The 22,476-nt window shown below is 43.7% G+C and overlaps 1 protein-coding gene across 2 annotated transcripts in view; it reads left to right on the top strand.

Annotated features, from left to right (window-relative positions):
- Positions 1-22,476, top strand: part of PRMT7 (protein arginine methyltransferase 7) — a 936,033-nt gene that overhangs the window by 710,103 nt on the left and 203,454 nt on the right. For both annotated transcript variants that reach the window (XM_069653680.1, XM_069653690.1), the window contains exon 15: positions 21,575-21,649. In XM_069653680.1, coding sequence (XP_069509781.1) covers positions 21,575-21,649 — 75 coding nt within the window. The remainder of the gene's footprint in view (positions 1-21,574; positions 21,650-22,476) is intronic.

The raw sequence follows: 22,476 nt of genomic DNA on the forward strand, positions 1-22,476 counted from the left end.
GGAGAGAAGTGTGCTGATGATGAGATGTGTTGGCATAGTATTTTGTGGTCGACTCGGTCGACAGCAGCTGAGAGATCTAACAGGAGCAGGATTGCCAGCTTCCCGCTGTCTAGGATTTCGTCCTTTTGGATTTTTAGGTCCAGGAGTGCTGTTTCGATTCCATGGCCGGAATCCAGGTTGGCGCAGGCCAAGCAATTTGTGCATTTCCAAGTATTTCTGGATTTGCAGATATGCTGCTTTATGCAGTATTTTGAGAAGGAAGGGCACTGTCATAATGGGGCGGTAGTTAGTTGGATTACTTGGGTCTAGTGTGGGTTTCTTTAGGAGCGTAAGTACCCAGGCATCTTTGAGGTTGGGTGGGATGTTGCCTGATATGAAAGACTTGTTGATGAGTGATACGATGAAGGGGATGAGTTCAGTGACAGTCTTTAATGAAGGAGGCAGGGCAGATGTCACCTTGGCATCTCGATGGCTTAAGGCCGTTGATCATATTAGTAACGTCCGTCAGGGTGACTGGGTGGAATGTGAATGACTCGAAGGAGTGGGCTGGCGGTAGCGGTGTCAGTGGACTGGAAGGTGTATCAGAAAGCAGTCTGGTTTTTTTCCATTTAGATTGGAGAGTGGCAATCAATTGTATCAGAGAGTGCCTTTTGTATGCTGGTGCACCAGGTGCTGTCTTTCGTACAACTGTCAGGGGGAGGGATAGGGGCTTCCAGTTCTCGCAGGATGGTGACATTTTCTCTGTGTCCCGAGTTGGCTTTTTGTATTCTGGCGTTGTAAGTTTTAGCGTGGAGGATGGCCTGTTTGTGGTCTTTGGCTGATGAGATGAATAGTTCTTTGTTTGTTACTGATGCTGATTTTTTCCAAAAGGGTCTCAGCAGCTCGCTTGGAGGAGCGTAAGGCTTTGAGATTAGGGGTGAACCACGCATTTAGGTGCATCTGTGGTTTCGGTTTGCACATCCTTAATGGGGCTACCTTGTTGATGGCTAGCAGGAGTGTGTCATGACCAAACGCTGGAGACGCTGGCGGCGGAGCTAATGTTCCATCACGCTCTCTTACCAAACAGACATCAGCGGTCTAGTGTTTTTCCTAGATGGCAGATGCATGTATTTCCATCATCCTGTCAATTGCTCGGAGCCTTGCAACACTCATTCTTCGAGTAAGATGCTGCCAAGTTTTCACTTGCTTACCTGTCTTGTACTTTGTGTCTATGCTTGCAAATTTCCCTTTCTCTGCCTAGTAGCCTGCATGCAGCTTGCTGTCCCATCTGGTTGCCACTGCTTGATGGATTTTGACTGGCTACCACATCTGCTTGTCTCCCTTTGCCGGACTGCGGCTTGCTGTTCCTTCTGCTTTTCTCCACTTACTTTCCTTCCTTGCTTGCAGGTCCATTTGTTCTTACTATTTTCCTTTGCCCACGCTTCAACATCTCCTTCCGATTCTCTGGACCAAGATCAGATTATGGATTGCCTGATCTAAGTTCCAGGGATTGTTGACTACAGCCTCAGATCAGCCACAGATCGGCTACATTAGTACATTAGGGAGATCAGGGTTTTTTTTACGTTGCAAGGCTTTTTCCCCTGTTTGGAGGGGTTGGCTCTGCGGAGTCCCTACTGCCTGGCTTGTTGTACAACCAGGCAAAGTGGCTTCCGGAGGAGCTTGCCATTATCTCTTCACGAAGATAGAGAAGATACGTGGGCTGAGATAAAGAAAGAAGAAGTGTGAGCCACAAGCAGAATCACCTGAAGATACAGGTGAGGGAGGAGATTGAAGAGGGATTATCATCCGAGTCTGAGAGACTGTTTGGTTGTAGAGCTCTACCAAAAAGTCAGGCTCACTGTCTGTGTGTTGGTAGGTAGTTAGTTGCTGTAGTAAATGTTCCGTACATTTCTAGAGAAGTAGGTAGGAGCGATTGGCAAGGTTGTGTTTAGTAAGTTGGGAATAGAGAACATGATAACGTTATGGTCAGACTAAGGGCATGGGGTGTTTGAAATTATGTTGGTGTTACAATTCAAATGTGCCAACCAATCTAGTGTGCACCCTTTGTCATCGGTGGGGTCTGTGATGCAGTGGGTAAGGCCCAGTGCTGTCAAAGAGTTGGCTATGGTCAGCACGTTCATGTCTGCAGGGTCGTTGAGGCCTAGATTTATGTCTCCCATAAGTATTATCCTAGAGGATGGCTTGGTGTTGTTGGAAAGGAGGTTTGTGATGTCTTCTTCAAAGGAGGACAGGGGCCCTTAGCGGTCTATAAATGGTGTGGATCGTTAGTGTAACGGTGTAAGATAAGGATAGTTTGATGGAGAGTAGTTCTCATAAGTGGAACAGTTGGTCTGGCAGTACTCTGATAGTTATACAGAGAATCTTTCATTGGTGACACAATTTTAGCAACCAGGGGGAGGACACGCCAATTAAACCTATACTGCAATGATAGAAGGTCCAATTCAAATTGTAGGGAAGCCATCGGGAGACAAGAAGGCAGACCTAAGACCCTTGTCCACAGTCAGCCCTCCAATCGATCCCAATCAATACCATAAGCAGCACAGTTAATTTCCATACCATACATGATCTTTGGTATCACTTTCCCCACATAAAATAGAATAAGGTACTTAATGGAAAATATACATTGTTTCATGTGAATCCTCTTAATCTGGAAAGCTAATTGGTCTATTTTCCCTTCAACATTCTTGACCGTTAACAGACAGTGAAGATCTATATAGATTAAAGCCTAGATATACTACAGTCTCCCTAGACTGGAAAAGAAAAGTAACATCATTGTGTTTGGAAGCTGTAAAAAGCTCATCAGAGGAATGGGTTGGAACACAGACAATATGAAGATAGCTTCATATTGTCTGTGGTCCAACCCGTTCCCCTGCTGAGCTTTTTACAGCTTCCAAACACAATGATGTTACTTTTCTTTTGATTAATAATCAAGTCATTTGTCTTTGCATACAAACTTAAGGCTCCTAGCAACCTCTGAAGCCCAATAGGTGAACCATCCAAAAGTGTCACGTCATCCGCATAGGACAACCAACTGATGGGGTATCCCCCCACCTTCTGGCTAAACAAAGCAGCCTTCACCAAGGCCTCATTCAAATCAGCCAAGTATAGATTGTACAAACATGGGGCGAATACACAGCCATGGCTTAAACCTTTCATTGTGGGGATTTTCCAAAGACAGATCCTCTCCGCCCCCCGCATCAAGCCTGACCCTTACTGAAGTTCCCTCATTTATGTATTCTAAAATCGCCAGCAGAGAAGGAGGGATACCCCACCTTCTCAACTTAGCGCACAACAGTTTACGGTTCACCAAGTCAAAAGCTTTTGAAAAGTCAATTAATGCAACATATACTTGATTCTGAAAGCCCTTAGACAAATTCCTTGTACCATATTTCATCACTGACAGGATGAGCTCATTCAGTGTGGTCGATTGCCCCTTTCGGAAACCACATTGATTTCTAGGCAAAATGCGCCTTTCCTTGATCCATAACTCCAACTTCTGCAATACCATTCCTGCAAAGATTTTTCCATCCCAATCCAAGAGGGCAATCGGTCTGTAGTTATCAGACCGATTGCCCTTCTTAAATATTGGCACAACCACTGATTTTCTCCAAGAACCAGGCATTGTGCATGTTTCTAGTACATTTTTAAATGTTGTTAACACCGTGGACCACAGATCAACATTCGACTTGGGGATAATATTTGTAAGACCATTCGGCCCTGCTGAATAGGAATTTGAGGACCTTCTAATAATACGTTCAATATCTTCCTGTACGCACTCTACATCCCAGCCAGGTAGGATGTATCTACTTTTGCTTTTTATTAGACGCCCGTCACACATTTCAGCCCAGTATGTCTTCCAGTCTAATTCACCCACTGAATTACTTTGGAGCTCAATCTGATCGGTCATATCATTGTTAATTATGGACCAAAAAGGTCTGGTATTGCATTGGTTAAGTGTATGCATTATCCTCTCTCCATCTTGCTGTATCATTTGAAACCTATGATTTTACAATCAGTTTATCAAGCCTCTTGTGTTGCTATCTTCCTTTTTTAACATAAGTTTCTCTATCTAGCGATTGACGACATAAAAACGCCAACTCTAACCTATGTTCTTTCTTTCGTCCCCACACCTCCTAATCGAATGCATGAGCATGGGTGGTCTGCTTCTTTGTTATTTTTAGTGGGTATTCTCTTTCCCAAATAAAGTCACCAAAACCTTTACTTGTACATTTACGAAGAATGTCTTCAATCTTAACACTATTCATGTTACCTTCTAGCCTCTTGGTTAAATTTGACACATTTTCTCTAAATGTTGTGAGTCTATTGCCCCCACAACGCGTAACAAATCCCTGAAGTTGTTCCCTTTCCCGGGATGTGAAATACAGTTTAAACTTAGCTGCAACTATATTATGGTCACGTAGTTCATTTGTAATGACTTTAAATCTTTTACACCGCTTAAACAATAGACGTGACAGTATTAGGTAGTCAATGTTGGATGCTTGCTGCCCTCTTTTCCATGTTGACCTCTTTCCTAGGTCTCCACTCACATTCCCGTTGACTACCAACAGGTCCCAGTCTTTCAATAATTGGATCTAGTTCCTATTATTCAGAAGTGATCCCATCACCCTCCAACTGTTGACAAATTGTATTCAAATTGAGATCACCAGCCATCACTACATGTTGCTCCCCCTTAAGTCTCCAGTACGCCAACCATTCTCCAATATGGCTTACAAATTCAGCTATCCCCACCTGCCTTTCATTCCAATAAGCATTTATGATCAAAATCTTTAGATGGTTTTTTCCTATGTTATATTTGGCTGTTGTAACCAATATCACCAGTATTGTATTCAAGACCAGCTTTATGGATTGAAATTTGGTGTTTCTAAACCCAGAATGGCGTCCAATTCCAGGTTTATGAGCCAGCTGCTGTATTAACTGATAACCATCCAACCATATGGGGTTCAAAAGCCAGGTCACTTGTAGAAGAATATCACCCACAGTGAATATTTTATTCTGATTTGCATGTTTCAGGAAGCTGTTGAACCCTCTCGTGTTTCATACTACTGCTCAGAGGGGGTGATCTATCAGAGTTACCCTTACCCATGTAATTCTGTCACTAATTCACTTTTCATAACTTCTAAGATCATCACCCAGTTACCCTACCTTTCACAGGCTGACATATTCCTTAATTTTTCTTTTAGGTTTTGACTGTGTGTTACCTTCAATCCTTCCTTACTCGGGCCTGTCTGTTCCTCCTGCGCTATTCCTTTCAGATCATCTTTAAATTCCTTTCTTTCCATACAACCCAAGTCTAACAATGCATCTCCAATATTGATTTGCACACAGAGATTTTAAAATGTAATTCTACTAAGTCAGTCCTCTTTGCGTTCAGAAAGCTTGCATACTTAATATCTTCATATGTTCTTTCCAGTTCAGGCAATACATGTTGCATTTTTAGCATGTTGGTACGATTCAGTGCTAACTTTACATTAATATTTGGCCTCAGTTACACGTAGAGCTTGGCAGCATTAATATCCTGCTCTTTCGTCCCTTTGTCGGTCTTCATAAGCCCCTCAGAATCTACGCTGCCTTTAACCAGACCCTTGTTATCAACTGTCCTAGGCATGTACTCATTTATACTACACAGTTCCATTAAACGGTCTCGATCGCCACCAACCCTTGGTTTGGATCTTACATGCTTAGAAGTACCACCAACTGGATTCATCGTGGACAAATGTTTCTGAGCCCCTATTTGTTTTGGTTGGAGAGCACTCTTGCTCAGCCTTCTGGAATTACTCTCCACTACTATGTTTGATGTGCGCACTGTCTCAGGTTTTTTAAACATTGCTGGCCATCTCCCGATCTCCACTCTCTTTTTCGCCTTATCGTTTTCTCCCCTATCTTTCACTTTCTCACACGCTACTATCAGGGTAGGGGGGTAGTTTGGCATGCAGTATGACACATTAGAGACTTGTCCTGATCAGATAAACAACCAGTATTATGTACAGTTGTTTTTGTCAGGTCTATGTATTCCCAGCTTACTGTGTCTATTTGCATTTCATTATTTTCAACTCAAGCACCCCCCCCCCAGCATTCTGTTCCACTGTCTCTAACTCCCCTGCATTTCTGCTTGTCTTATTCTCAAGGAACACCTCTCTTACATATTTTCTAGATTCTAGTCGCAGTTGGATCCGCCTTCCATTCTTAGATTTTTTCGAGCCTTTTTTTATAGTTTGTTCCCCAGACTAACTTCTTCTATTTGATCAGACTGCCCCCTCAACATTTTTCGTTCCATCACTGGTACCTTTTCAATGACAGTCTGTTGCTGCACCTTTTCCATAGTGTCCTTTACAAACACCTCATTTATTCTTTCCTCAGTGTTTGTTTCACTATCCCGTGTACATTTCAAGTCCCTTTTTGTCTGCATTAGCATTACATTAGTCAAAATATCAATTTTTACATTTAACTCGCTGAGGATAACTGTGTGTGCTTTCACCTCATCTTTTATTTTTTTTTTATTTTTTTTTTAAACTTTGGTTTTATTAGCATTTTCTTATTACAACAAACCGGGCAAACACAGTAGTACATATAATGCAATTGACTGGCCCATTTAACCCTTAGTCCCACCCCCTCCCTCTGCCCCCCCTCCCCAACACTGGCCCACCCACCCTACTATCCTACTAGAACTTCAGTCTCTCTTCTATGCTCTCTTCCTATCTTGTACTTAGGAGAAGATGTGGTAGGTGACCAATTTTTTACAGGCTGAGTTAAAGTTGCCGTTCCAGGGCCGTGGGTACTCAGTCCAGACCCCACTTAGCTCCGAACCCCCTTCCCCGGGCATGGGGGAGTGTTTCGTGTCAGTGGACGTCCCATCCCCAAGACTGTTGTACTCCGTACCAGTTTGCCAGGAATGTACCCGAGTCATTGTTCACCATTGCTGTGAGTTTGTCCATCAGGAACATGTTCTTTACCTTCTGCAGCCATTCCTCCTTGGAGGGGGTTTCCAGGCTCTTCCACCTCTGTGCCAGGGCCACCCTCCCCGCCCGCAACATTGTTTCCGTCATCCTTGGATATCTATGCATTTCCATGTCCTCCGTGGGAAGACCCAGCAGCATCGACAACGGGTCCTGGGGGAGAGGCTCATCTGAAACCTCTGCAATCCAAGCTCGAACCCTTTCCCAAAAGTCCTGGACCCTTGCACAAAGCCACCACATATGTTTCCTGGTTCCCCTCTGGCCACATCCCCTTGGGCACATTGGTGATACGCCCGAGAACATTTTGGATAGTTTCACTGGGTCCCTGTGCCACCCCTGCAATATCTTGAAATTATGCTCCATGTCTGCGGTGAATATATTTCCGTGGAAGGCGATTTTAAAAATCCTAGACCAGGCGTCTTCCGAAAGGACTCCCCCGCCAATTCCTCCCAGTTTAAGCGGAAGCTCCGTCTCCCGGGGAGGTTAATGGTGTTCAAAATTTTGTACATGCTCGACACTGCGCCCTTTCTCGAGGTCGCCGTGTCCAGAAACTTTTCAAAGGGAGTCAGCTGCCTCCTCAAATTCTGGCCCCATGCTTGGTCACACAGTATGCCCTTGAGACGAAGGTACTCAAAGATGGAAAGGGACCCTTGGCCAAGTGCATCTCTCAGATAATTGTAAGCTAGGAATTCTCCCTCCCTGAACATCTGCCCTGCCCATTCCATCCCCAAGTCTGACCAGATCTGAGAGTTCCGGAACCCTCTATTGCCCAGGTTGAGGGGGAGACCCCAAAGGGAGGACATTGGGGAAGGCCATGAAGTGAGATGCGCTGTCTGTGGGCCCTCCTTCCAAATTTCCCAGAGGACTCCCAGGGTCGGATGGGCTCTTAACTTTCCCGGGATAGTTTTGCTCGGGGCCCATAGGAGATCCCTAACCTTCAAGGGGTGGGTGTCCATGTCCTCTAGGTATGATCAGTACGTCCTCATCCCTTCTTTTATTTTCACCTCATCTTTAAAGTTTTTGTACAATTCCACTGAGGCACTAAGTACAGTATTGAGGGACCAAACCGATGGGGAGGTTAATTTGATCTGTTCATCCACCTCCCTCAATGTGTGGTGCAGAATCTTGGAACCCCCTTTTCCAATTCATCATCTGTCTCTCCACGTATCATTGCATCCAAAAGTTGGGATGGAGAACCAGTTACCTCCCGGCAAGAATCTCCTGCTTATTGACTTGGTTTTACACACTCTGTATCCCCATATTCAATCAACAGTAGGACAAGATCACCTTCCCCCTTACTGTTCACCAGGTACCCAGTACACATACTCGCACTCTCCCAATAAACTAATGTCAGTCATATCCCCTGGAAAACCAGGCACACCAGTAGCTGATTGTTTAGGAGTCCTAAGCTCCGTGCTACTGCCTATTTGCTTATAATAATCTGGGATTTATGGGGCCATACTCCCGGTTACGTTTTCCTGTGCTTGTAACTTAAATTTGGGGATGTTAGGAGCCCCTCTCCCCTGTCCCCCTGGAATTATCAATCGTGCATGTAGCACTTCTACCGGGCACACGCCCAGGTCACTTCCCTGGTTAGCCATTGCATGTTTCGGCATTCTCAGATCACAACATATTGAATCCACCAGTTCATCCTTTGAGAGCCTTGCCCGAATGGTTAATTGCATTTTCACCTCTGTTTCAAATGTTTGAATTTGTGCCGCCGCTTCTTTGCTTAAAGTCCGTCTTCTGACATTTTTGGAAGTCCCTAGGGTTACTTGTGCATCTTCCAAGCCGCAGGTTTGTAGAGTTGCATGGTAATGGGAGGCATGGATAGACCATTTGTGTACAACGCCGCCCTCCTCTTGCTCAAAGGTATGCACCCACAGTTGCACGTGGGGGAAAGTAAGAGAGAATAAACCAAAACAGAATACCATATGTCAAAACAGTCTTTGAATAGCAGCTGTCCACTTATGACAAATCGCTGAGACAAGATCAAAGGCTCACAGCTGGCAGTCTCTTGCTCAGTAGCCAAATAAATGTTGCAGTAAAAAGTTGGTAGAAGGATTTCCTTCCCTCGTATACACCTGCGAATCCTAGTCGTAGCAAGGTAAAAGGCGTGACGCCCCTAGCCCAGCTATGGCCAAAATAGGATCAGCCTTCTGCTCCTTTGTTGCTTTAAAAACAACAAAATCGTGTAATGACTCGTGCTGGCCTCTGTGAGAAACCAGAAGGCGTCTCACCCGCTAGTCCCCAGGGATCTCTCTCTCAGGTGGCCAGGGCACGGCCTTTGCCTTTGGATCCAGACCCTGGTGGTGGACCAGTGCGGGAGGATCCCCTTGGTGAGGGGTCTTCGGAGAGTGGGATACTGTATGGCGAGATGCGGTATCCCTCCCCCTGTAACACCTTTACCCCATCCTACCAGGTGGGATACTTAGGAGCTTAACCCTCCCCCCTTTCCCTTCACAAACACTTCCACACGGATAGCCCACTCTGGTAGAAGAAAACAGACTTACACCCAAGCAGTGTACCTGACAGGTCCCGCTACTGTGGTCGGTCAGGCAAAGTTGGGCAATAACTGAGAAATACTCACACCTGACTTCCATTAAACTTCACAAACGGATAAAAGGCAGAGCACGAGAGCACACTTTGAGCGAGGCAAAGCACACAGCAACAGCAGTTTGGAGTTGGCAGCTGAACAAGGGGAGAAAGACAGGAAACCAAAAAGGGTTTGCAAGGAGGGAAATACCCTTGACTTTTTCAGCAAGAAACAGTTACTCTCCAGAAACCGTCGAAGCAGAAAGCATAAGGCCAGAAAACCAGACTGAAGACTCCTGCATTGTGTGTCAGAGATACTGAAGTCCTTCCTGTGTAACCAACCAAGGTGGGGAGGAGAGGCAGCTGTTGGGGTAGCGTCCTTGGCTCCAAGAACAAAGAAGCATTAGAGAGATCAACAGAGTCCCAATTCTCAGAGGCGTTCCGCAAGCGGAACAATACAACCCAACAGATCTTAAAACATCTTTTACAATCTTTTTCTCGGGTTGGTTTCCCCAAGGAAATTCTAATGGATAAGGGATCCAATTTTATGAGCAAATGGATGAGTGAAGTTAAAGACTAATTACATTTCTCCACCTTAAGAACCTCAGTTTACCACCCACAAGTGGACGGATTGGTCGAGAGATTTAATAAAACCTGTAAGATGAATTTGAGAAAATTCGTAGATCAGGATGGAAAGGGCTGGGATAGCATCATACCCTGGGCCCTATTTGCAGTAAGAAAGACCCCCCGGGCATCCACTGGTTGCTCTCCTTTCGAACTGCTTTATGGTAGAGAACCAAGAGATGTCTTAGACCTGCTCTGAGAGACCTTGGAAGAAAGGAAAGAGGCACCTATTCCCCTTCCACAAACGGCTACACAATTACGAGAGCATATGAATTTTGTTTGAAATCTAGTCTACACTCACATGGAAAAAGCTCAAGCCCAATAGAACTTCTCCTATGACAAGAAAGTAAATTTAAGATCCTTTTCAGTAGGACAAAACTTATAAGTTCTCTTACCTACCTCTGAAAATAAACTTGTTTCAAAGTGACATGGGCCATATGAGGTAGTAGAGCAAACCGGGACCGGTACCTATAAAATAGCCCAAACTGATGAGAAGCAAAAAACCCACCTTTACCATGTAAATCTCTTAAAGGAGTAGAAAGAAAATTCTTCCGCTGCCTCAACCTCAATATTGTCTTGTTTGTTACCGGAGGATATGGACAGTTCAGAGCTCATTGCCCAAGAACTATCTAGACAAAAGCAAGAATATTTAAATGATCTGGTCATGGCATTCCCTGATGTATTCTGTAAAAAACAGGGAGAGCGTTGATACTTATCATTATATCAACACTCCAAAGGGAAAAGTGGGCCATTTAAAACCCTATAGACTCACAAATGCACAAAAACAAATGGTGGTAGACGAAGTGAAAACAATGCTGAAGGCAAGCATTATTGAGCCTTTTCTTGTCCCTATTGTATTGGTAACAAAACCTGATCATTCATGGAGGTTTTGCATAGACCTCTTACAGGTTAACGCCATCTCTGCCTTTGATGCCTATCCAATGCCACACATCAGTGAGTTAATAGATAAACTAGGAAGTGCCATCTTTCTATCAACCCAAGACTTAACCAAGGTATATTGGCAGGTCCTCGTACATGGACCTGATAAGGAAAAGACCACTTTCTAGATGCCCCTGGGACTATTCCAGTTCAAAGTCCTCCCTTTTGGCTTGCATGGGGCCCCAGCCACTTTCCAATGGCTTATGGACAGGATATTACAGCACTACTCCGATTTCTGTGGGGCTTATATTGACGACATAGTCATTTACAGTATGACTTGTGAAGACCATCTTTTCCAGCTCTTTACTATTATGAGAACCCTCCAGAGAAGCCGACTTAACTGCCAATCCATCCAAATGTAAGCTGGCCCAATCACCTGTGAAATACCTCGGCTTCTTTGTAGGGAATGGCTGTTTCCAGCCCCAACAAGAAAAAGTGAAAGCCGTCCTAGATAACCCCATGCCTAAAACCAAGAGAGACCTCAGGGCGGGCTTAGGATTGATGGGTTATTACCGTAGGTGTATCCCTAATTTCTCTGATATAACCACTAGGTTCACTGACAAATTAAAGAACGCTGAACCCCAGAAGATTCATTGGACTGATGAGGACGACATATGTTACAACAATTTACAAAACCTTGTGCCAGAACCCAATCCTAAAGGTGATAGACTTTTCAAAGGAGTTTGTATTACAAACCGATGCCTCTCTCACAGGGTTAGGAGCAGTTTTATCGCAAATTTGTGATGAATTAGAACACCATACCCTATTCACTAGTCAAAAACTCTTCCCACATGAAAAGAACTACTCCGTATTGGAGTTAGAGGCCCTTGCCATCAAATGGGCAATCACCCATCTAAGATACTATCCTTTAGGAAGACGTTCACCCTTGTCACAGACCACTCATATTAAGTATGGATAATCCAACAAAAGAATTCTAACCCTCCAGTCATGCCATGGTTCTTAGACCTGCAACCTTATTGTTTCACTGTGGAACACTGAAAAGGCAAAGACCAGGGGAACATCGATTTCCTTTCTCAGTTTCCCTGTGAAACAGATGCCGCTACATCGCATAGGGGAAGGGTATGTGAGAAACCAGAAGGTGTCTCACCTGCTAGTCCCTCGGGGTCTCTCCCTCAGGTGGCCAGGGCATGGCCATAGCCTTTGGATCCAGACCTTGGGGCTGGACCAGTGTGGGCGGATCACCTGGGTGAGGAAGGATCACCTGGGTGAGAGGTCTTCGGAGAGTAGGAGTGGGACACTGGATGGCAAGGCGCCGTATCCCTGTAACACCTTTACCCTATCCTACCAAGGAGGATACGTGGAAACTTTACCCCTCCTTTTTCCCTTCACAAACACTTCCACACAGACAGCCCGCTCTGGAAGAAAACAGACGCGCACCGAGCTGTGTACCTGACATGTCCCGCTAATATGGTCAGGCGAAGTCAGGCAATTACTGACAATCACTCACACTTGATTTCCATTAAACTTCCCCACCCGGATAAAAGGCGAAGCACGAGAGCACACTCTGAGCGAGGCAAAGCACACGAAGGAACAGCAGTTTCGAGTCGGCAGCTGAACGAGGGGAGAAAGACGGGAAACCAAGAAGTGTTTGCAAGGAAAGAAATACCCTTGAGCTTTTCGGCAAGAAACCGTTACTTTTCAGAAACCTTCAAAGCAAAAAGCTTAAGGTCAGGAAACCAGACTGAAGACTTCTGCATTGTGTGTCAGGGATACCGAAGGCCCTCCTGCGTAACCAACCAAGGTGGGGAGGAGCGGCAGCCGCCGTAATCGTCCTTGGCTGCAAGAACAAAGAAGCATTAGAGAGATCAACACAGCCGGTGAGTTGGGGAGACCAATGCAAGACCGGTCTGTGGTGAAGTTAAGGTTGCAAGCGGCAACATTGTATAATGAGCGGTGGAACGAACATTGTTAAACACGTGTGATGAAAGACGCGAGTAAAGCTAAACTGCTGATGAATGTTTGAACTTGAGAAGGAAAGATACGATACCGTTAACAGAGTGGTGCGGCAACGTGAGTGTGCTCAATCGAAGGTCTCTGTAAGGTATCCCGCCAAGAGGAATGAAAGACAAAGGATTGATGATAATATTGTATTAAGTGAATCTAAGTGGTCCTGCAATGGTCTAAGGAAAAGCCATCGCACATTCGAAAGTCTTCAATTTTGATATCAAGAGGATCCAAGCCCGAACGAGGGAGACCCATGGTCTGAGCCCAAATGAGGGATACCAAGAGTAAACATTGTGGTACAAAGGGGTCCAAGTCTGAAGGAGGGAGACCCATGATAAATACTGCAAGCGAGAACTTGTGCATGTGAAGATCCTAATGGAAATGGAACTTTGATATTTGTTTGTTACCACAGGCGCTTTGCAGTAAGAGACTGTTATTGGAAAAGAGACTTTGGCAGAAAGCCCTGATGTCTATACTTTGAACTGTGTCCTCGTGGCAGAGAAGCAAGAGTGTGTGCGAAGCTCGAACGTGCCGCCGTGCCCCGTGCTGAAAACGTGGGGAAGGGAAGCAAGCTGCTTAAGCGTCCTGACATATTATTTCTTTGACACTTTTCTTTGTTGCATACATTATTGTCCCACACCCATTTATATTTAGAAGTAAGGATTGGCAATAGGTTTATTAGTATAGGCCCTTTTATTTTGACAGAGACTCGACTAGGACTGCTTTATTATTTGATGGTCGTAGCTTGCTCCCATCCTTAGATTTAGTGTAGATAGGCGTTCAACCAACCCCTTTGAAGTTCAATAAACACCCTCGAACTGAGATCACTTGTGTCTGTCTTCACTGTTTGATACCATGCCTTCCTTACACCGCTCACAACTGTTGTGTTACAGAGCCTCACTTTACCTCAATGTGTATCTGGTCGGTAATGTTTATTAAAACAGAACTTCAGAGCAAACTCTAGAGCTGATTCACTTAAGATGGAGGAGCCTAGGAGCGTGTTGTTTGTCAATTGCAGTTACAACTCTGCAAGCATAAATAACTGATGCTTCTAATCACTTTTTAATAGGCTTCCTATTTGCTTATGTCCCTCTTTATTATCTTCACTTGACAGTCTTATGGGACACTGCGTATCAGGGAGTGTTCTCCCCACTCTCTAACTTCGAGTTCTGGTGGTCTTTTCCCTCTTTCTCAGGGTTCTCTTTCCCAACCAATCTTTTTCATTATGTTCCTCATGATTTCTTTGTATCTCAATTTATGCTGGTTTACTAGGGGAATATCGCCTTTCTCGCTTTCACACGTTCCACTTCTTATATCTGGTTGCCCCGGCGGCCTCCCGGTTTTCCCGTTCACCCAGGTACCTGTTTCTCTCCAGAGTGATATTGCGTTGTTCGGCACTCGCTCGGGTAATCAGTTTGGCTTTCTGATTCTCCGTCTTCACTCTTGTCTTGTTCTCAGCATCTCAGCAAGAGGTTGCATTCCACAGACGCTAGCGCCTGCGAGCCGTCAGTGTGCTCCCTGTGGTAATGGTCTCGGCATTAGTCACTGGGCGCCCACCATGGCAGGGCTGTGGTCAGGCCACCACGTCAGACAGGCTTTCTCTCCCTGCCTCTACAACGGATTCCCCCTTGTATTCGTTGCCGATTCTCTGGCAGCTCGGGCTGACTTTCTGCAGCTTTCGAATTGCCACAGGCTCTACTACTTCCTCCAGTTACAACACTCCAAGTCATGCTTAAGGCAGGGTCTTCCCCTGCTCACCGTACTCTCTCTCCTCTTATGATCCACTAATTTCATTAAAATAAAAATCTTTTCTGAAAGAGATACTCTCTTTGCCTTTGATTGATCCAACATTGCTTGAATCATCCCCTATAAGCAGATTTGGTGGTTGGCCCAGGGAGTTTCCTGTGGTAACAGAGTTGTTGTCCCCTAAGGGAGCGTCACTCCCAGTGAGGTCCCACTTGTGCAGACCCCCAGGGAGGGTCTTGCAGGGCTGGCTCAGCTCCCTAACCTCAAAGGTGGTAGCTCCCCCTTGGTGAGAAGGGACAAACACACCCGATTTGTCACAGTATCTAAATCTAATAGTATCAGCTATATTTCCTTTTGTTGGGGAAGGTGCATCGTATTGACGAGTAGACCACTTTTGAATATGTCCATGATAACATGGCCAAATGCTTTTGATGGCAAACCTAGTTCTGTGACCTGCTGATTGCATCCAACTGTGCCAACTGGTACTCAATCCCATGAGCTGATCCCAGACTTCTTGATGTCTATCTTATCACCCTGTTGCTTTATAAAAGCAACCCTGAAAGAAAGATGGCTGCAAACTGCGCCATCCATTCTACTTAGTTTCTTACTTTCTTTCCTCTTGCATAATACATTCACAAAGCTAACTAGATGTTCATGTAAATCAGTGATCAATAGTTCCATCTACAGATCTACAGCAATACCATACACAGTAGTTAGTCTCCAGAGCTTGCATTTCCCTATGATTATGATTGCATTATATATTAGCTCCTGCGGGGGAGAGCTGGCCAATCCGGAGGCCGAGAACGCAGGCCGGATCTGTAAGTAGCAGCCCACATTTCATGCTGGCAACTGCGCCTCTGCCCAGCCTTTCACTGACCTTGAAGGCATTGCCCCAGTAATGGTCTCCAATGGAGTGCCGCACCTCCGTGCCCCTGCCCACTCACTTTTGAACTTCCTGGCTCCCCTTCAGGTCCTGGAAATAGTTATATAGTTATTTCCAATAGTGGACACATGTGTATTTTCTTTTCATGTGAAGCATGAATTGCGCAGATCCTTGTTCCCTTAAAAACATACTGAAATATGTATCAGCACTCCAGATGGTGGCTCAGACTGCTAATAGCGATAACTACCGCGGTGGTCAGTCAAAATCTCGAAAACAAAATCTCGAATGACAAAAAGCCCGAAACAAAAATCTCGAAAAAAAAATATCGAATTTTTTATTTATTTATATATATGTTTTTGGGGTCAGGTAAGTAAAAAAAAAAGGGGTAAAATAAAAAAAAAATGAAAAAAAGGGGGGTTGGGGGGGGGGGAACCCCCCATTTTGAAAAAAAACGCATTGAAAAAAAAATTCGATATTTTTTTTTTCGGCCTTTTGTTTTCGAGATTTTTTGATTCGGTATTATCACTATGAACCAACTACCGCTTTCATGAGTGCACAGAGCTGGAATGCTACACTTAGGCCTATTTGGGTTGGACTTGAGGACCATTAGAGACCCTGACCTCCCTCAAAAGTGCAGTTTAGCGCTATATTGAAAACAGTTGATATCAATGACAGTCAAGGGCCATCTTATCCACCTGAAGTTGAGTTATCCTGCCTGCCACAACATCATGCTACCTACTTAGTCCCAGGCTGTGATTCTCCTTTAACATTGTGAACTTTTTGATTTATGAACCTTCTGAACGTCTCCTTACATAACAAATTAGTGGTCAACTGTACAATATATGGAACACTGACCACTGCAACACCAGCTGCACAGAGCCTTACACTGAAAACTTTTTGTGTAGCCTTTTTTTTTTAGCATATCTGTTTATTTTTGTCCATCATGAAACTAACCTTTCCATTTTACAGACACTCATCACACTCATTTCTTACTTCAGTGGTACACAGTAATGCAGGCTTTGAAATTGCTGGGAGCTATTTAGCTCCTTGGTTTACCTTATAAGAGCCTGGTTAGCTTGTCACCAACAGCTACCGGGAGCCACTTTTGGCTCCCCAAGGCAACTGGTGCCAGACAAACATATCTGTCTGCCATTCACTATGTGTGTCTTTGAAAATTGTATAAAGGCGGTTTAGAAAACCTCTAGGAGACCTGGGATCCATCATTGGTCATAGGTACATGACACAAAAAGGCACCATGGAGAGGAGGAGGTGGCACCAGAGATAGAAATGTTGTGGCGGTAAAGAGGTAGCAATAATTGGTGTAATAACAAACCTATGTACTGACGGGGTTATGGATGCAGTAGAAAAGAGAGTTTATTACTAAATGAGAGGTAGCAAAACAAAAACTGAAAGGAAAGTGTAGAGGAGCAGCCGAATGCCTCTACAGGAAGTCCCGCCCCTATCCTGCCATTATGCTGGAAACCTGAAATTGCGACATGCAACTCCAGTAATGGTACCTATACCACAAAGAATCTTTGAGGCAAGGTGTCCACTAAGAAGGCCCTATGTGATGTATCCTCGAAAGACTGATGGTCGCCTGAGAGAAGGGCCTGAAGAAGTGTGAAGATGTGAAAAGAAGATGCTGGTGACGTCACAGAAAGATGAGTGACACACTCGCAAGGATGACCGAAGAAGAAAATGTATAGGTGACATAGAATCTGATGGCGAAGTAAACAATTAAGAAGACTTTCATGAGCAGAATGAAGATTGCACGTGCGAAGAGCACTGCAGGAAACACAAGTTGTTTTACAATTGTACAGGCGCTGCAACGCAAATAGACTAAGTAATCATAAGGCTGGCTATACGTACTACATAGACTGCAGGCGGCACCGCCAAACATATATGTATATGGAGTTCTGGACATTCGATGATACAATTTAGTAAGCAAGTCTCCATGGAAGAAGACAGATTGAAAGCTATGTGTGTCGCAGCAAAGAATAGGCTCGAATTCGAAGCAAGACCAAAGAGGCTGACTGGTTTGGTGTCAAAGACTGGAAGCAGCCAACAGTAAAACGTGAGAAGCCAAGGCATCCCTTGGTAAATTGCAAAGCGAGAACACCATGAGTGCCAAGTTTCTTCATTAAAGACTATTAAATGCTAGAATACGAGCAAAATCACGGTCTCTGATCACGTGAGCTGAGGATAAAAATATACGAGGAGCATGGTGCACCAGGTTGAGGATAGCGAGTGCCTGCACTCCCAGAGACGAGCAGCAGCTACAAGGCCGAGTTCAAAGACAATGTGAATGGCAGACGGCATGAGTGATGAGAGATGGCAGGCTAATTGGGTGGGGAGATACAGTCAAGTTCACCCACCAGCACCTGGGGTACCAGCTTACGTGCTGCTAGAGCATTGAATGTTCCAGAAGGGTACAAGCGTGCCAACCAATTGTAGAAGGCCGTATAACAAGGAGCCTTATAGTTTGAGAGCCAATGAAGTGTTGTGCTTCTAATCACTGTTGTGCTTCTAATCACTGTTGAAAATGACTTGCACTATGACTTAGGCTAAGGGAGGGCATGAGTGCCCACCTGACTATAGGGACCCAATCACGATCCTATCCCATATAAAAAGTATACTTAGACATCCCCTTAGAGCCAACCAAAATCTCCCATAGGATTTCTCAGTTTGCCATATAGTATGACGTCATGTATGATGAACTTTTAGTATATAAATGTGATTCTTTACAAGATGTGTTGAGATTATGCTGTGCGATGTCTGTTGTACTCCCTGTTGTAGACAGTTGACATTAAAACAGAGTTATTTGCCAACTCCCTGAGTCGGTCTTATTATTTAGTTTAAGAAGTTATACTCCGGCCCATCCGTAGTACGACATGTTACCTTGAGTAAACGGGCCTCTATGGGTCAAAAGAAATGTACCGAAGAAATAAATGGAAAAAGCAATGGGATGTGAAAAATGTGAAGCAATATAGCAAGAAGCTGCGAGAAAACAACACACAACAACAGAGGAAAAGAACAGCATAGCAGTAGAAAATGAGGTTAATAGCATGAGCATGCCACAGAGTAGCTATTCTATAGCCTTATAGACTGAGGGAGTGGTCGTTTTCACCAAATAATGACCCACCATTTGCCTCGGGCTAGAAGTTCATAAGGCTATTAGCACATAGTGGTAGTAACAATATATGTTTTGGAGTTTTTGTGCTGAAGTAAAAAATGCTTCTGTAAGAGTGAATAAAATCAATAGACAAGATTGGTGAGTCATTTAAATGTGGTTTTATATTGTAGTATTTAAATAACATGGTTGTTTTCAAGTTAAGAATTTTAATTGCAACCTGGTTGAACTGGTGTAGGTTTAACATGAGTATGTACGAGCTGTCATGTAGAAGTAAATGATTTCTCTATAAGAAAGTGAAAAAAAATCAAATGTTTTAATCTTTCTCTTATGTTTGTTAATTGGCATATTTCAGCAAAATAGGTCCTCCCACAGAGGAAGTGCCTTGTTGAAACAAAATCTTGTCTTTAAATTGCATTGTTGTTTCCCTCTCTGCTTCTGAAAACAGAATGTTCAGGATGCAGTCAATACCAGTCCTTATTGACTGCACTCTAAACATTCCGATGGCTGAGAGGAGGTCAATTACGATTCCCATCTGCTAAAACATGTATGCTTCTCACACTAAACAAAAGTAGCTTTTATTTCAATGTCTGCATTTATTTTACTCTTCTTGTGCTGCTCAATATTTTAATCATCCATTAAACATGCACCATCCTTAGAACTCATTTGAGGCGTTGCTTTAATAGTTCCTGGTCATTATCAGCAATTCCTAGTCAGGGAAAAATGCCCACACCTAGAGCTACTTCCAGTTGCTGCTTCATGAATTCTTATTTCAACCCCTGAAATACTGTATTGTTACTCATTTTATTTCTTGGGTATAAATAACGTATAGCAACATTACCACTATTAGTACACAATTGATAATCAAATACGTTTCTTTGCTAGTCAAGAAAAGAGTAATTAGCAAACTCTGCTATCAATTTTTAAAAACTAAATTATACCTAATCACGTTCGAGAGATAATTACTCTCTAGTAGATTAGAAACACTCCTCTTCAGTGATCGAAGTGAGCTGGAACGGGCGGTAGCGGACTGCCACTACTTTTATGTTTTACTGTTAACAGTTCCACTACTTTTCACAACTATATTCACCATTGCGGAACTGTACTTTTTGAAGTTAAAGCATACCTCTTCACTTTATCATTTTATAGTAGTTGCAGCTAAACTTAAATCTGACCACACATTTATGAAACCTAAGTGGCATAGCCTGGATGGATTCTAGCTGGCTTCATCTTAGTTAAGGAAAAAAGAGGGAGGTCCTGGTAACATTAAGAAGGAATCTCTCCTCACACTCCATCTCCCTCGGCTTTTCTGAAAATGTTCAAGTTGTCATCTCAGGTAAAATGCTAAGACAATCTAGCTTCTAAAGGCCTATGCCTTTCACAAGTGATGTATTGTAATATCGGGTAGCTATTGAGGATTAGTCCATTAATGCCCCTGGGCAGGTGTTAAGTTGTAGCATGAGCCTTGGAGACTAGTCGCTTGGACTATTACACTACACTCCAGGGGGTACTTCAATGAAACCTCTTAGCAAGCTCCAGGTGTCTCAAAACGGATTGGTTTCAGGATAGAGGAAAGGGGATCATGGCCAAACTGTTCACAGGAACAGGTGTGGCCTCCAGTAGAGTTGAAAACTCAACTTACAGATCTTTGCATCATTTTCAAATGCCTTCAGTTGGGCTATTCCCTACCTTTGGGATAGCATCACATGGTATATCCCAGGATGGAACCATTGGTCTTTATATGATCACATAATATTCATCCCTAAAACTCTATTAGGCCAGACGTGATCAAACTTTCATTCTTGGGACCCAGGATTTGGAGTAAATTACCTAATTCCATTCATGACAGCACAAGCTTTCTGGTTGAAGTGGCATCTGTTTATGTAAATGTAAAATATAAGTTCTACTGGCGATCTGATCAGCAAGTCTGTGCAATATGTACATGATGCCACTGACTGAGTAAGCGACTGAGGAAAAAACGAATAAAATCATACAGGGGCACCACTTTATTTCACCCGTTCTCCCACTTGACTGTCAAACTGCCTAGGCCACAACACCTTGTCACATGTTGCACTATGCTCCCACCTACCCCATCCCCTGCTGAGGTCACACATCCACTACTTTTTTGCTACACTTCTACAACTGCTCACCCCACTTTGAGCTTTGCATGCTACAAGTTGACTGTATGCAGAAATATGTCATAACAGTGACCTGTGAATTTCATAGATGTATGTGATTAGAGCCCATACTGAAAATGTTGGAGTTCTGGCTGGCAGGAAAAACACAAATAAACTGGTGACACCTGACTTTCCTATTGCCACATAGATTGTTTTGCTAATCCCACTATTGCCATTGAGTAATTCTGCATCTCAGTAGGGAAGGACGCAAACAGATTTTCTAGTTCATGGGCTTAAGCAGCATGTGAATTTTAGCTTTTGACCACAAGTCGAACATCAGACTTTTTTTCACTTATTGTCACCTTACATGGGCATCAAGATGGAATTCTTAATTTTTACTTGACCAAGCCACTTTAGTACTTATGCAGACCATTGCTCCTTCACTCATAAGCAGCATGGTGCTGTGCTCTTTCACTCGTTGAATTGAACTATGCAATTCCTGCACATTTGTGTCTCCTTTTGGGCCATTTGGTTGTGTACCTCTTTCTCTACATACATTGAAAATCCCAAATCAAAAATATTGTTTCGAGGCTAAATCATACTGGTGTGTTCATTGTTCAAACTGTGTTTCATTAGTGAAAGCTGTTTTTCTCTCCCACAGGACCTGTGGCGAATCCGAAGCCCTTGTGGAAACTGTGAAGGGTTTGATGTTAGTTTGATGGATGAAATGGTTAAGGTAAGAGACAGATGCCTTCCAGCATCCCCCATCAATATATGTAAATAATCGCAGTGCATGGCTCTTTCGTCAAAATATATTGCATTGGGTTCTACAGATTACAAATTAATGTTAACTTTTTTGAACTTTCAAGCAAATTATGTTATTTTCAGCTGACATGATCCATAATAATTTCTTTAAAAACCCAGTAAGTTCCGATCCCTTCTTTAAAAAATACTTATGGTTTAAAAGGGACCTCTTTGGAATCTGATATCACTAGCGACTGATATTATCTCAATATATCTGGCACCAATTGGATCTGGCATTTTATATACCTTGTGCATTGACGAGGATATATGCAATGCAATGTGACTTTCTGATGCTAATACGCAATGGTGGCCTTAGATTCTGGCTGTTTGTCTGCCCCCATCAGCGTCTTTAATCCAAGGATTATGAGGACCCAAAAACAAGCATCTTTTTTTAATGCTCTTTGGAGGATGGAAGTTGATTGATGTTATGGGAACATGGTAGAGGAAAATGGGGTAGCCAGTGGCATATGAGAACAGGCTAGAGGAAATGTTGGTAATTAGAGACATACAAGTAAGACTTTTGGTGATTCTGTGAACATGTTCCTTTAATTCTTCAAAGGGGCTCTTGTCCCTCCAGGGCTTCCACTTTCCTACTACTGGCACAGTTCCTTGTTCAAGTCCAAGCTTTCGTAGCCAGTGATCCTGGTCTTGGTGATCCTCCAAACCAGTAAATGTCTCTTTGTTAATTGTCAATTTATGAAATACTTGGGCTCTTCCCCTGTACTGTAGGTTTAGTTTCAAATGCAATTCTTCCAGTAT

This window comes from Ambystoma mexicanum, chromosome 1p, assembly GCF_040938575.1.
Source record: "Ambystoma mexicanum isolate Mex_15411 chromosome 1p, UKY_AmexF1_1, whole genome shotgun sequence".
Classification (NCBI taxonomy): Eukaryota; Metazoa; Chordata; class Amphibia; order Caudata; family Ambystomatidae; genus Ambystoma; species Ambystoma mexicanum.